Source organism: Micromesistius poutassou (genome assembly GCF_964030765.1).
Source record: "Micromesistius poutassou genome assembly, chromosome: 3".
Classification (NCBI taxonomy): domain Eukaryota; kingdom Metazoa; phylum Chordata; class Actinopteri; order Gadiformes; family Gadidae; genus Micromesistius; species Micromesistius poutassou.
Window position 1 is genome coordinate 5816842 of NC_140273.1, and position 16329 is coordinate 5833170.

The 16329-nt window shown below is 46.1% G+C and overlaps 3 protein-coding genes across 3 annotated transcripts; 1 reads left to right on the top strand and 2 right to left on the bottom strand.

The window, feature by feature from the left end:
• Positions 1 to 290: 290 nt before the first annotated feature.
• Positions 291 to 2565, top strand: LOC311340838 (cell division control protein 42 homolog; the record flags this gene model as incomplete). The annotated part of the gene is made up of 3 exons (XM_084465728.1): positions 291 to 561; positions 798 to 856; positions 1501 to 2565. 3 exons carry the CDS (start codon positions 291 to 293, stop codon positions 2023 to 2025), a joined length of 855 nt encoding a protein of 284 aa, XP_084321854.1. The 3' UTR covers positions 2026 to 2565.
• A 4693-nt stretch (positions 2566 to 7258) lies between these two features.
• Positions 7259 to 10858, bottom strand: ccsapa (centriole, cilia and spindle-associated protein a; the record flags this gene model as incomplete). The annotated part of the gene is made up of 4 exons (XM_084465068.1): positions 10756 to 10858; positions 8932 to 9342; positions 8095 to 8393; positions 7259 to 7450 (listed from the first exon to the last, which is right to left on the bottom strand). The coding sequence occupies exons 2-4, from the start codon at positions 9320 to 9322 to the stop codon at positions 7259 to 7261; spliced, it is 882 nt and encodes a 293-aa protein (XP_084321194.1). The 5' UTR covers positions 9323 to 9342; positions 10756 to 10858.
• Positions 10859 to 11718: 860 nt separating this feature from the next.
• acta1a (actin alpha 1, skeletal muscle a) lies at positions 11719 to 15589 on the bottom strand. Its single transcript, XM_084465183.1, has 7 exons — positions 15448 to 15589; positions 14555 to 14699; positions 13776 to 14100; positions 13167 to 13328; positions 12844 to 13035; positions 12268 to 12449; positions 11719 to 11970 (listed from the first exon to the last, which is right to left on the bottom strand). The coding sequence occupies exons 2-7, from the start codon at positions 14681 to 14683 to the stop codon at positions 11827 to 11829; spliced, it is 1134 nt and encodes a 377-aa protein (XP_084321309.1). The 5' UTR covers positions 14684 to 14699; positions 15448 to 15589; the 3' UTR covers positions 11719 to 11826.
• Positions 15590 to 16329: the final 740 nt, after the last annotated feature.

The window sequence follows — 16329 nt, forward strand, 5'->3', positions numbered from 1 at the left end:
GGAGATAAGGGTTTCAAGCAGATTAGTCCATTTCACTTGGAAAGCCCTCGGGCGCGCATCTCGCACGGTCCCTGGCTAAGCCTCTTATTATTAGGACCGTGAACCAAGACCGTGAGCACACCAGATGTACACAACACCCACCCAGGGCCCCTGCTGCGAGGAGCACTCTCCCGCCAGAGTCTTCCTGTGAGTCCTCGCTGCGGTTAAACTAACGGAAACGTTTGGTTGACTATTTTAGCATTCACACATAGCTGTGATACTCAAGTCTTATCTTATTTCCGAGCTGAACCATGCTCCCGCAAGACCTTGGGTCCCACAAGAACCGCCGTGTGTCGGACCCGGTGTTCCCCCTCGACGATGCGCAGATTCCGGTGCGCCGTCTGAAGAACCGGGACTTCCCTCTGAGCGCGAAGCGCAAGCGGGCCGGGTCGGTCCCGGAGCGCCGGGTGAACTGCGTGCTGGTGGGCGACGGGGCTGTGGGGAAGACCAGCCTGGTCGTCAGCTACACCACCAATGGATACCCGGCGGAATATATACCCACAGCTTTTGACAACTTCACAGGTAATGATACAAACCCAGTTGGCACGTAGTTGGGCTCATGAATTCAAAGAACCGAATTGATTACAATTTAGTATTAGTGCATCAGGGCTACTTTATGATGACGAACTATCCACGCTGTTAAGGTAATGTTGGCCAACACATTTGAACACAGATTAGGTATTCCACCTAATCTTTAGCCTACCCGTTTTCATTGCTACATTTAATGGGATTAATGATGTCCTCTTCCATCTCTGTAGTGATGGTGGTGGTCGATGGTAAACCGGTGAGACTGCAGCTCTGCGACATGGCTGGCCAGGTAAGAATATATATTTTATTTATATCCGTTACAACAAATGTAGGCCTACTTATGTCACAACTGGACGACAGCGATAGATGGTGGATATTGTAAACTTTAACCGTGAGAACTTTCTCTCCCTCTGCTGCTTTTACGATAGAAATGGGGACACGTGGACCCCTCCATTAACGTAAGCGGTTAGTTCACCTGGTGGTTACTAGTTTAGTTGAACTTTGAGTTGGGTTAACAAAAATATAAAGCATGTTCACTTCACTTCACTAGTTAAAAATTGTATTTTTTCTTTTAAGACTTTTAGTTATTCTGGTAACTAGGCCTAGTAATTTATTGGGCTTTTAGTGCAGAAGTTTATTCGTCTTTGAGTTTGCCTGCCCAGTATTTCACGCTCCGGCCATCTCCTTGTCCCCGGAGTTATGGCGCCCCCTGTAGGTCCTTCTCGGTACACCCTGCTCCCCGTCTCTCTATCCTCCATCGCCCTCTAGTGGCTTGTTTCCCTGGACTTTAGAAACCGTCGTTGTAATTGGTATATTTTTATGCATTGTGTTTATTTGCAATAAACACATGCATCCTTATGTCTCAGCTCTTCTTCCTATCACTTTCTCTCTCCTTCCCCCCCCCCCCCCACCTCTCTCTTTCTCCTCCCTCAGGAAAACCTGGAGAAGCTCCGGCCCCTGTGTTACCGTAGCGCCGACGTCTTCCTGCTGTGCTACAGCGTGGTTCGCCCTTCCTCCTTCCGCGGCCTGGCCCAGCACTGGGTGCCCGAGGTCCGCCGGCACCGGCCCGACACCCCCCTGGTGCTGGTGGGCACCCAGCTGGACCGCCGCGAGGACGTGCAGGTCCTGATCCAGCTGGCCCGGGCCCAGGAGACGCCTGTCAGCCCCCAGGACGGCCAGCGGCTGGCCCAGGAGATCGGCGCCGTGGGTTTCGCCGAGTGCTCGGCTCTGACCCAGAAGAACCTGAAGGACGCCTTTGACGCCGCCATCTTGGCCAGTGTGGGCGGCGGCGAGGAGGTGCAGGAGGAGGAGGGGAAGGAGAAGGGAGAGAAGAAGCAGGAGGAGAGCAAGCTGCTGACGCTGCAGAAGAAGTCTCCGGAGAAGATGCGGAGTGTGTCCGAGGCGTGGTGGAAGAGGATAGGCTGTCTGGTGGGGGAGCCGGCCTGCGACCCCAAGTGAACAAGAACGCTTCCCTGTCCTAGTGCTTTGATTTTTCACCCTCGGCCTGCCGGTGTCTGGGTGGAACGCTCTGTGGGGGTCGCCACCTTCCTGTGTCACGGACCTGATGGAGGTGGGAGGTAAGCTGTGTCTTCCCCGCCCTTGGCGCCGTCTGATTGGCTGAAGTGGCCACAGGTGGCACACCACCTCCTTCCTAATAGGATACCGAAGGAGAGCTTAACCCCTTCACCCCGGAGGACTTCCTCTGTAGGTCAAACACAGCAGGTGGTCACCTGGCCACCTGCTGAAGAGGCGTACACACAACACACCGGTCCTCCGCTTGGGGGGGGAGAATGAAGGGGCATTTCCAGGGGAGCCGGCAGTTCTGAAGCCCCTGTTCTAAAGATAGGCTGAGGATTTGGTTCCTACCCCCCGTCCCCCACTGAGACATAAAAGGACTGTGCTGCTTGATGTTTGAAGAATATATGTTTTATATAATGTACATAATATTGATTTTATACCATTTTAGTCTATACAGTATTTATTTGCTCATGTCATGTTTAGATGCCTTGATGGACACACTTTTGTGTGACACTGTTGTGTTTTAGGTCAAAATAAGATCAAAGTACTTTATGATCCCAGATGGGAAATTTGGGAAAGATGCACATAGAAACAGACATTCATCTGTTATTTTTCATGTGTACAGGTAAACAATCCGTTAGGACAACACTCGTCTCCTCAGTGAACAATAAATAAAATAAAATTGATCAATAAATAGAAGTATTAACAATAAAGTGTGTACTACCATGGTCATCGTGAGAAGGAAACTTTGAGTCCAGGGCTCTTCTTTCTGTGTTCCTGGTCTCTTAACAACTCCTGTCTCCTCCCCCAACTCCTCCTGTCTCCTTCTCCTCACTCCTCACCTCCTAACAAGGCCAGACGTGACCACATTGACCGGATTAGCCTGCCTGATTGAATCATTGGCTTTCTGTCACTTCCTCTGTTGGAGTTTACAACCAGAATCCTTAGACACACACACACACACACTAACTACTGTATTTGATGTTCTTTTTTAATAAATAAAAATCACAGTTAACCAAGCTCACAAAGGATTGAAGTCAGTGTATGTCACGACTCCACACCAACATGGGAAGCCTGGAGATGTAGAAACTGTGAGGCTGTCGATTACCTCTGACTCGGGATGACCTGCTGTGCTTTCCCTCAACAGTGAGGTGAACACCTGGTGGTAATTAACAAGGCAGGTGTGTGTTTACCTCTCCCACACACCTGGACAGGTTTAAGCTAACCTCAACCCCCATGTTTAGCATCCAACCCAGGCTCACCATATTTACACTGGATTATGATATCTGCCATTTAGTGGAAACTCTAATTCATACTGATTCCATGCAGCATGGGCTGGTGTTCCCAGTTGGGAATCGTACCCAGGGGGTGTTTATGCCGTGCTATACCAGACAGATTTCGGTCAGTTTTACGCATGATTTCTCTCTCTCTCTCTCTCTCTCTCTCTCTCTCTCTCTCTCTCTCTCTCTCTCTCTCTCTCTCTCTCTCTCTCTCTTTCTCTCTCTCTCTCTATATATGTATATATTTATATATGGAACTGTGACTAGGTCTTGTCAAAGGTCATCTGGATAAGTTACCGGGTTATTCCTGTCCTAGTTAACCACACCCCCTCTTCTTTCATCAGCTTAGCTCAGTTTAGCAGTGTAGTGTGTAGTTAGTGTGTAGTATGTGTGTGTGTGTGTGTGTGTGTGTGTGTGGTGTGTATTTGTTTGTGCACGTGTGGCATGTGTGTGGTCTTTGTGTGTGTGCATGTGCTATTGCGGTCTTCTGTATTTAACAGCTGGTGGACGCTGGTGGCCAACAGCAGTGGGGAGAGTTTCAAATGGTTTTGAACCAGAACAGCATTAAAACAGGGACATTTACCATCAAGACCAGTGGTTCTAAACCTGGGAGTTGGGAGATTGCTGAATTATAAGCTTTTCACAATTGATGATCGATAAAAACATTTTGATAAAAACAATTTCAAAAAACGAATGCCAAATACAGCTGTATTTTCTGAAAATAAAGTTTCAAAGGATTTTTTTGTGTTTGGTAGTACTGATTCAGGTTGTAATTCAGTAATACTGAACTATTATACAGTAATATGTTGTATTTTGCTATCCCTTTTTGTGATTACCTTATACAGGATTGTTCCTAGCAAAAGTGAAGCAAAGTGACACGCCCTGCTCACACAGATTTCGAGCATGTCTGCCTTCAGACTCGATATAGTATTTATCTAAAGTCTGATCTATGAGACTACTCTAAAGGTAACTTCTTGAAAATGAATAGCAAATACATTGATTAAAGATAGTCAACTAAGGGATTCATAATTCAAATATGGTTTAATAAATCACAGAAGTGCTTCATAAGGAATGAAAATATCGTTTAAAATATCAACACAGTGTTCGACATATACTAATAAAGTTAGAAACAGTGTTTGAAATATGAATACAGTGGTCAAAATGTAAACTTCAGTGGAGAACAGTCATGGTGCATGTTTTTTGTATGACACACCTTTTTCATAGTTTTTAAGCAGTACAAATATTTTTTTTTATTTAATTTATCAACACTAACAACACTAAAATTATCAAATGAAAGTGAAAGTAGCTGACATCAATAGACTTAAAGCTGGGACGTTTAGTTGCAGTTCATTCATGAAAATCCTATAGTTTTAAATGTTTTTTTAAAAGCGTCAACCAACTCATATTTGTTTTAAAGGAATGGGAAAAGTATAATTTTTATACTATTTCAGGTCAAGAATATGTAACACAGACATATCTGTGTTTTATTAATAATTTAGTTGTACTAATGGCTAATTTAACCTGAGCGGTATTGGCCTAGAGTAAGAGTATTAATGTAAATGTAGTACCATGTATAACCATGTATAACTAGTAGTAATAACATGGTATTCTTTGAATACCATGTAGCCTGTGACACACTTTATGACCACATGACAGGACAGGGTAAAAAGTATCCACCTTTCACAAAATACATTTCGTTGATGACCACGAGGATGGTCAGAAAACATACTTTCTTATTATTTAGCAATTTTAAATAAATATAATTTTACAGACATTTACTGACATCTTGCAAGTGAGAGAGCACACGTGAGGGAGTGCACCTCACAGAGCGCACGTGAAGGAGTGCATGTGAAAGACAGGCAGGAGGTCACTTAAGATTGTACACGCAAATTACAACTACCATTATTAAAATAAACAGAATCACACTCCTCTTTCTCCACATTCTCTACATCTGCGTAAATAACATATTTATGGTTTAGCTTCAGACTAGAAGAGAAAAAGTAATTAAATGAATACACACTAGCCAGAACAAGCCAGAACTTATTGTACTTGTACGTTAGCCCTCTGTGGAGATACAATCAGTTATGAGAACAATCGTCAAAGTAGTATCTTAGCTTAACACGCTGTAACATCATCACGCCAATCGGTCATCAGAACAATAACAAATCAATAATACCAGCAAGGCTTCACTCTTCATGGTCCTCACTATCAATACAAGACCCACAGCATTCCACAACCATTACAACCAACTAAATAACTGACAACCATGTCATATGGGAATTTCATGTTTCAAAATTAACAAATTTCAGCATTATATCTGATTAAAGTAATTAAAGCTATACCCAACCTTCCCTGTACTCCCCTCTGAGAGAAAATACATTCTGGAATTATGAAAGATTATTAAAAAGGTTTTCAATATTTTTAAAAGGTGGGTAAAAGTTCTAAGCCAGAAAACAAACAGGGCCGTGGTCGTGTTGAAATGCTCTACCTCCCTCCCCTCTCTATTTTATTAGATTTTTATTAGACTACTTTCTCTGTCAAAATATTAACAACAATAAAGGGCAAAATTGCCATGTTTTGACTACTAAATAATTTAAATATTTGTTTAATTATGCCTGTTTTTAATAATTTCTTAGATCTGACAATAGAGCATAAAATCTGTATCTTTAAAATAGTCAAATGTATATAAAAAATATTTCACTATTTGGTCCACTATTTATCTTGTCTATTAAACATTTAATCTAATTTCAGAGCTCATGCAGCTGCCTTCATGATAAAACGCTTCAGTAATGAAGGATTCTTGTTCAGAAACAAAAAACATTAAATTAGAAACAAGACAGAGATACAAAAAGCTTTAGTGTATTGCACCTCTATGATGGTTTCTTATATCATTCTTATAGATCCAGTTCTTACAGACCCTGAAGACAGGAGACTATTAGGACATCTGTCCCACTTCTAGAATATTCCAGAATCTCAGAGAATATTCTAGAGTTCCCTTAGCCTCCTGCTCACATGACCAATTATCAGTGGGTGGGAGTACTTGACAGACAAACCCCTCAGCCAATCAGCATAACAAAACATGTGACACCAACAGGAAGTGCTGTTCAGAACGGCGTAAATGTATTTTCCGCTAATGCTAGTGTTAACATTAATGCCCAGATTACATTGCTATTTCAGAAAATTTATGTTGAGGTCCAGAATGATCCTTTTAGCTAAACAGAATGTGAGTCATGTGTTCAGGATTGTCTCAAGACCCGAGTTGCCTAGATTATTCTATTCTGCCAGAATCTTCCTAAATTTAGAGAACCTGATGACTCTGCGAGCCCATGTTTTATTTGCCCTTGCCGATGCGTCTAGCCCCCATCCCGCTCAGACCGGTTTCAAGATTGACCCGACCCGGGTCGGGTCAATCACATCCGTTTATCAACGTAGTGAAACAGTTTTTTTCTAAGTGTATCTATTTGTGCTGCCGTCTCCCTGGAGGAAGAGAGCATTCATCTCAATGAGATCTTTCTGGCTAAATAAAGGATAAATTAATACAATTAAATAAAAAAAATATTTTATGTGGGGTGTGTACGATGATACGAAGACTGTACAGGGGAGAAACCTATGGGAGTGCCGTTGAGGCATTTTCATAAACAACCTGCTGCTGACGTGTTACACATGTCGTTGCTCTGATTGGTTGCACGTCTACCCTAAGGCTTCCTGAGGCATTTTGGTCTGCATGCGTTGATAACACCCCTTAGAAATCGTAAATGAACTGAGAGCTTCCAGACTCACACCCGTTTGAGAATCGGTCTGGCGATGTCAGGCTAGAACCTTCCTAGAACCTTTAGGGTCCAGTCAAAAGCTTCTAGATTCTTCTAGCGTGTTGGTCGGACTAGCCCCTCCCCCTACCGGAGGCGGGCGGAAAAACAGCGCATGTACTCCGTCACCCAATGGCTGTCCACCACCGTCAGCTCAGACCTCTGGGTCTTCTCCAGGTCGGCCGAGCGTGCCCGCCTGCGCTCTGGGTTCGACGCCCTCTTGTCCGAGCTGCGCCGGGTGGTCTGGACACAGGCGTCTGCTGTCACTCTGCCCTGGACCTACACACACACACACACACACACACACACACACACACACACACACACACACACACAGACATGCATACAAAGACAGATGCACACACACACACATGAACACATACACACACACACACATACAGGCCCCCACACACACACGCACACATACAAATGTGCATGCATGCACATACACACAGAGAAAGAATGCATGAAGAAGGAAAGCCGGTTAGCATTAGCCACACTGCTACTGTATTATTCATGCTAGCCAGCGGACATATTGGATGACATGCTCTCTGGGGACCTGGTCTGCAGTGTGTAGGTGTGTTTTAGTAACTAAGTGTGTGACCGGATACAATTTAGTCACTGTGATGTGTGGGCTGTTCGCAATTGCTGGCAGTGTTTAATGGTGAGCGTGTCTTAGTGTGTGTTTGAATAATATGTCACTTTGTGTTTTTTGTTGAGTGTTTATGAATGTTTGAATTTGTGAATGTGGTAGGGTGGTTGTGTGTTAGTGTGTTGGAATGTATGAATATATCAATCAATCATTCAATAACCGTTATTTTCCCTCGAGAGACACTGAGGTTTCCCTCATTTACAGTGACGACGAGCATTTGAATGTATGAATGTGTGACCGTTTGAATGTGTGAGTGTTGATGTTTTCCGACCTGCTGCTTGGCATCCAGCCAGTGATGTCGTCCGGAGCGCTGCAGCGTCTCCTTGGCGACAAGGGAGGGCTGGCTCTTGGTCCGGGAGGGCTTACGAACCGCCCCGCTCTCGTCTCCAGACCCCCCGTGGTGAAGGGGGGCGGGGGGCCGGCGGGGGCGGCGCCGGGGCCCGGGTCTCGTCGGCTCCTGATCTGACGAATCCAGCGGCCCAGCGTCCGTCTCGGTTGTCTCTGAGGGGCCGCTGCTGCTCAGGGCCTCCTTCATGGTCCCCCGCCGGGCCCTCACACCCGGACCACTCCCTGAGACAGGACAGGAAAGGGGTCCATGACCTTTGACCTCTCAGGGTTTGAGTGGATCATAAACCTGTCCCCAGAACCCTGCTGAGTTTTGTCACAGACATCCTCTTCTACCGAGGACACATGACAACACACTGACAGAACACTCGCCAAGAGGAAGGACAGGCAGACCAACAGGCGAACACACAGACAGACAGACAGACAGACAGGCAGAGAGGCAGACAGAAACAAGGACAGTTTCTTTCCTACAAAATATCCTTATTGTATTTAATCAAATGTACAAAAAAATGTATTTCATACTCCAACCTGACCGCCTAATCAAACACCTGACTACTCTTATAAACACTAAGATATAAAGGGGTGTACTCTTATAAACACCTGGGTATATAAAGGGGTGTACTCTTATAAACACTAGAGTCTATAAAGGGGTGTACTCCTCTAAACACCTGGGTATATAAAGGAGTGTACTCTTATAAACACTAGAGTCTATAAAGGGGTGTACTCCTATCAACACCTGGGTCAATTAAGTGGTTTTGGTCACCTGCCAGAGAAGCGTCCGTTTCCCTCGCCTTGACCTCCGCGTCTACGTTCCTGAGAGGGGGCTTGGGCTCAGGTGGCGGCTTGAATTTGGACAGTCGGTCGCGACCCCTGACCTCGGAGTGCATCTGAGGGACCACGGAGAGCGGGGCGATCTCTCTGCGGGACGGCCGCGGGGTGGAGCCCCCGCTGGAGTCGGAGACGCGGTCCCAGCCGCTCCATACCCAGGGCTTGTGGGAGTGCTCCATGACCCGCCGGGTCAGCCGGTACCTCAGGGAGTCCTCGTAGCACTTGGAGAACGTCTCCCACTTGGGCTCGCGGAACTTCTTCATGTACTCTGTGCAGCGGAGCTTCTTGGTCACCACGGCGACCATGCTGCCTTTAGGCTGCGTCATCTTCCCTCGTCGCTTCAGAACTGGGAGTGGAGAGAATAACGTGCTGCAATAATCCTGATGTTTGAGGGCCAGTGGTTCAAAGTGGGCCATTAGGACCATTGACCACTTTATAAAAGTGACAATTCTTAACAGTTCTTAAAACACATATCACTAATGATTTTTATGAAAGGGTTACTTTTCCTACAGTAACTCTTATAAAATGGTTACTAAAACAGTAAGTCTAGACTACCTAGTAAGATTTCACAAGATAAGCACACAGCAACAGTAAATGTGATAATTTATTGAAAGCAAATCATTATTCTTCCTCCACGCAATATAGTTCCTCAAGACACCCAGATGGTTGCCGAGCAACACAGGTTAGCATACTTTGAGATTGGCAGAGCATTAATTCACAAAGATGTATTGTTACACGTCAAAGTTGTGTGTTTGTAGACTTTTTTTACAACTGCTTTGAGCCAATCAGAATAAAGGACCGGAACTATCCGTCTTCATAACATGACAATGTTATCAATATATCAATATGTTATCAATATGTTATCAATATAATATGGTAAGTGTACTTTATGATACCCAGACAGGACATTTGGACGTCATAGCAAAAGAAAAAATAGAAATAAAGAGTTAAAACATTATAAAATAATAATAAAACCACAAAGAATATCTATAAAATAAGTTATCCAGAAAATATGACAAAAAAATGATTATAATGCCAAACGCGATTTACATAATAAGATTTCTGAACCGGGCTGTGTCAGGTTGTGTGTAGAGACCACCTGCTGGCGTGGTGTGACGTCGGAGAGCATCTCGCTCCATGCCACGCCCACCCGCCTCTAGAAAAGCTGTCTGGCCCACAGGTCTTATCCCAGGATTTGTGTTTGGGCCACAAGTTGACCGTCAACACCAGCCGATAAACACACTGTAGTTTACTCCCAGCGATTATAGTAGGCTATACATCGTAAACACAGTATATCGAATACATTCGAGCAAATCACTAACACTACCAAGGTCTTGTTACTGGGCAGTAGGCTATGAATAATTCACCGAGGCTGCCTGGGTAACCTTACAGCAAACCTCTTGGTTTACACAGCGAACATAGGAGAAGCCTGTCGTACTGGGTCGCTGGTGGCCAAATATAGCCCACCGTCCTATAGGATCCCCAACCCATCCGCTCGCCTGCTCCCTCCTCGGAGCAGAAGGCGACACTACGAGGCTGTCTGAGGTCTGCACATGCACACGCACACGCACACGCACGGGCCATTCCCACTCTCTGCCTTTAGCATGATTATTGGAAAATGACATCCCGCAGTGTTTTCTTCTTTTTTTTGCACAGCTACTCGACTTATGGCGGACCTGTACCCAGGTAGGCGGTTTGGTTCAGATGAGGATATTCTAATATGAGCCAAAGAAACTACTCACCCCCTACCCCTACTCACCACCTTTGCTCCCGCTACTCGACGGACCTTAACGTTGACTCGTCGACCCCCCCCAGAATCATGACAACAGGCTGTCACACGTTCAGCATCCCGCAGATGAGGGAGTCCGGTCCCAGCATCCGAGGAGGAGAGCGTTGACGTGTTTCTCAGAGGCGAGCGAGCGCAACCTTACGGCGCATGCGTCGGTATAGAACTCGACGCTCTCCCTACGCTCCAGCTCGTCCCCCACGGCGTTCTCCTCTCGCGACGGAGCCCCCCCCCCCGGAACGGGATGATCCAGATAATGATTGGCGAGAAGGGGGAAGCTTCAGTAACATGCGTTCAGGTGTTGTAAATTAGGTTGTTTATTTCAATGTGCAATGTCAAACTAGCAGGACATGTAAACCTGCTGCAGTAGCGAGACCCGGGGGCCCTCACAGCGGTATTCCAGGAGCCCTCACAGGATTTAATGAGTTTACTTTGGCGTAAAGGATTCATAATCTAGCACTTGACCGTGTATGTGTTGGGCTGTCTGAAGGGCAGGACGTTTAGTCTCCCTGTCTCATCCAAGTGTTAAGTGGACCCGTCAAAGTCCAGGCCCATTCCCAAGACTAAAGATCCTTGTTTATAAGAACATCTTAGACTTATCATAGGCCTAGAAGGCTTTCACGAGCCTTTGAGCAAAGAAACACAGAAGTCGTCATTGAAAATAAATTTTTATTTGCTTTGTTCTTGTATTTTTGGTCTTTTCTTGTTCGTTGTTCGGGTTTTTCCTCGAAGCAAACAGCCAACTCGTCCCGTTAAGGGGTCGCGGGCCTGCGTCCTTACAAAACAATCAGTCCATTTAGGCCGACATAATCAATAAATATTCATATGTACAGTTCACACATTCACTTGCTGACGTCGCTAGTCTGCGCGTCGCGATGTCGACTGCTCGCTCCGGCTGCGCCACCTGCGCACTTTGGTGACCATTCCACCACAACAACAACAACAACTACAACAACAACAACAACAACATGTTCACTAAGCACCAGAGTGGCGCCGCCGTGCCACCAGTTGTTTGTCTCCTGAGAGGATGCGCAGTGTCGCCGTTTAGAAGCACTTCCTGTGGACGATGGAGGGTCCTGCCTCGTCGTACTCCTGCTTGCTGATCCACATCTGCTGGAAGGTGGACAGGGAAGCCAGGATGGAGCCACCGATCCAGACGGAGTACTTCCTCTCTGGGGGGGCGATGATCTGGAGAGGAGGGGGAGAGGTTCTTCTGGGTTAGTCATTGCGCAGACTTGTGATGTCACTAAAGGACCCGCTAGGGGCCAGGGCGTCTCGCTCTGTCTACAGGTAGAAGTGTGGGCATGCAACCTTTCGGCTGGGGAGTCGAACACAGTATCTAAATAAATAAATCAAGTGTTTCTCCGGGCATTCATCTATTCAGTTAAAAAGCAACTGTTTAGTGAAGTAAAGTTATAGTTCGAGTAAGTGAAGGAAAGATGGGGGAGTAATAGAGTGAGGAGGAGGAGTAATAGAGGTCCATACCTTGATCTTCATGGTGGATGGAGCCAGGGCGGTGATCTCCTTCTGCATGCGGTCAGCGATACCGGGGTACATGGTGGTACCACCGGACAGCACGTTGTTGGCGTACAGGTCCTTGCGGATATCAATGTCACACTTCATGATGCTGTTGTAGGCGGTCTCATGGATACCGGCGGACTCCATTCCTGGGGTGCACATCAGATCACAATACATTTAGATAAGTCACACGTAACAGCAGCACACATTATAAGGGTAAAATGTACACAAATAAATATATATAAAAAGGAATGTGCTATAACTAAACACAACGTACAATGTATTCCACCGCATGATTGCGTATCATTTTGAATACTGCACATAACTGGATCTGCGCATAATATACATTTAGATTTTGTATATAATTGTATTTAGTTTATTTTGTTTGCTTTATTGTTACCCTGTACTTATATACCTACTATAGCATCTTTATTTTGTCTAGCATTTTGTATCTTTCTTTTTATTATCGTGTTATGAGAAGGTTTCTGCCTCAGTGTTGTTCTCGGATGGTATGAGGCCCGGAGGGCGACCTTGATTACGCACCGATGAAGGAGGGCTGGAAGAGGGTCTCTGGGCAACGGAAACGCTCGTTTCCAATGGTGATGACCTGACCGTCGGGGAGCTCGTAGCTCTTCTCCAGGGAGGAAGAGGAGGCTGCGGTGGCCATCTCATTCTCGAAGTCCAGAGCCACATAGCAAAGCTTCTCCTTGATGTCGCGCACGATCTCGCGCTCGGCTGGAACAAGCAAAAAGCACATTTGGTCAGTCAGCAGGTGCGCGTAACATTGAGATCAATGGGCGAACCGTTAATAAAAATGGGCAAAACTGCCGATCAAAGTTCACATTTTGTTTATTTTTCAATCTTACCGGTGGTGACGAAGGAGTAGCCACGCTCGGTGAGGATCTTCATGAGGTAGTCGGTAAGGTCGCGACCGGCCAGGTCAAGACGCATGATGGCGTGGGGCAGGGCATAACCCTCATACACTGGCACGTTGTGGGTCACACCGTCACCGGAATCCAGCACGATACCTGGGAGCGACAAATGCAACGAGGTTACTCTCGTGATCACGGGGACGTGGTGATATCCGCTGTTCTAACTCAAACCATGATATGTACACTTTATATATCAATATTTCATATTTCAGTTGAATGTGTAACATCACAGCGTCGGAGAAACTTTGTAGCGAGGCCTACAACGTTTATATTTGATGGACATTTTGTGTGAAGGCTTATTTATTTTTCTATATCTCAAAAGGGTATGGTAAGCCTATTGCCTTACTGTATTTTCATATTTATATTTTGTATTCGTATGAATTATTCTGATTCTTCTTATTCTTATTAATAATGCACCTTTTTTTATTAATAATGTGAAGTAATAATTTTCCTGGGGATCAATAAAGTTAACTGAAAAACGAACACTCTGTGTGCGTAAACTTGGTGCGTAAACTTGTGCTGAGGCGGTGGGCAGGCCCTCACCTGTGGTACGACCGGAAGCGTACAGGGACAGCACAGCCTGGATGGCCACATACATGGCGGGCACGTTGAAGGTCTCAAACATGATCTGGGTCATCTTCTCTCTGTTGGCCTTGGGGTTCAGGGGGGCTTCAGTGAGCAGGGTGGGGTGCTCCTCGGGTGCCACACGCAGCTCATTGTAGAAGGTGTGATGCCAGATCTTCTCCATGTCGTCCCAATTGGTGATGATACCGTGCTCGATGGGGTACTTGAGGGTCAGGATACCTCTCTTGCTCTGGGCCTCGTCTCCTACGTAGGAGTCCTTCTGACCCATACCCACCATGACACCCTAGGGGAGAGAGAGAGAGAGAGGAACCGCTCTTTAGTCCGCTGGTTCACACGCGGGTCACGCCAGACCGTACTGTACGGTGGTCTAGCTGGTATGTAATAGGAAGTGAGCAAGCCTATTTGTAGGCCTACATATTTTGGTTAAATTAAGGTTGAATAAAAAAATAAAATAAAGTAGTAACAACACGTGTGTCTTGTGCTCCATTTCGCCGACATATTCTCCCTTTTACCAGCAAAAACGGCATTTTATATATTTATATATATATTATTTTATCAATGGAATCGATATGAGTGAATGCACTGTGATGAATGAATGGATGTTTTAATGTCGCCCCCTAATGCGAGAGCAGTAGCCTACAGCACAAGAGTACTGTGCAATATTGATTATTGTGCTGTGATGAATGAATGTGTAGTGAACGGTTGAGCGCATTGTATTGGAGCGAATGAAAGGTTACCTGATGACGAGGGCGTCCGACGATGGAGGGGAACACGGCGCGGGGCGCGTCGTCTCCGGCGAACCCAGCCTTCACAAGGCCGGAGCCGTTGTCGCACACGAGGGCGGTGGTCTCATCGTCGTCACACATCTTGGCTTATTCTGGGCTGAGGAGGGAGCAGCCGTTAATCTATTTGTGTAACAATCAATCCACGTCTGTTAAATCGCCCTGCCCACGTGTTGATCCCCGTGCGTAACTGTCTTTTTTTCTTTTACGCATTTGTTTGGAGTAAAATAGTTTTGGATATGGAAACAGTTGGCCTATCCTTCTTCCCCGTTTCTTGAAAAACCTCCACCCTTAAATGTAAAGCGTTAGCTGTTTTGTCTCTGTTATTTACACATGCAGCAAAGTCCGCCGAATAAATCCAAATTGTGCCCATGTCTTTCTTAACGAAACTTCTGGCGGTCCAACACAGAGCCGTTTCTATTCGACCGGTCTCAGGACGTCCTGCGCCCACTAGCAGAGCTGGGACAGTTACAACTAATAATAACTTATTAATAATAGCTTTTATGACAATGAGTTTTAATTAAACAAGGAACCATATCTAACAAACTGCACACTAAACCACCAGGCCACGTCAACTACTGCGGTATTATTATGATTATAATAAAGTAGAATTATATTTAACAGATGCTTTTTTTCCAAAGCGAAGTGCTCATCATTAGGACAAGACTTCCAGTTCCTTAGTGTCCGGATACTAAACAGCCGCGGGGGCCAAGTCCCAAACACTGCATGGTCCAATAGGTTAACTGTTAGAACCCCTCTACCGAATCACAGATTAACTCCTCCATGCCGACCCCAGCCCCCACCCTCCATCCTGAATAACAAACATGGCATCAGTCCAGGACACTCACCAGTGGTAGTTCCGGAGTATAGAGCACAAGATAACCGCAGTTGGTTGCAGGTGACGGCAAACCTCGAAAGTCGGGGTGCTTATATACCCCCTGACACCCCGTTAACGGCCAACCCCCCCGATCCAGTCACAACATAGAGGAGGGTCTTCCATGCGGAGCGTATTCCACAGGAATCCCGGCTTCCCTGGGACCATATTTGGGTCTTGGTGCGGACTGAGCGTCGGTTGGACGCCGCGGACCTGCGCTGGAGCGGCGCGCTGCGTCGGTCTCCAGGCGGTCCATATATGGCGTGGTGGTCCCTGTCCTGTGCAGGAGGGCTCGTGGCCTCTCGGCCCGTGTAAGGCGACCCAACAGTAGTAGCATGCCGGGCCCAAAGGCTACTGCGGCTGGCATCCCCGACACAGGGGCGCGCTTCTTTACGCATGCAGCAGCAGCCGTGGAGACTGGTATAGACACGACCAGCTCCACACCGTCCCTTGTCCACACAAGGACTACAGTTGACCTGGATTAGGACCGGACCAGACCCCTACAAGGTGTGGTCTCTGTGTTCACCACCTCATTCATACTTCAACAACTGTCTGAATATATATATATTTTATGGAGAATCTTAATCTCAGTCTAGATTATCTCTCCCATCACTTTGAAGTTGGATTATTTAGAGGCCAAAGTAAATGTGTTGCCGGCCTCGGGGCCAGTTCACTGATGGACTTAGTGGAGCGCTGCGGTCAATAGGTGATGAATGAACTGCAGGTTTGATTGGACTTGTATTAATGTTCATTCCTTCTTGGCCTTGTCTCTATGTATTCTCTAGGTGTATTATAAGTCTATGTATTCTCTAGGTGTAATATACGTTAGTCTATGTATTGTAGGTGTAGTAAAGGT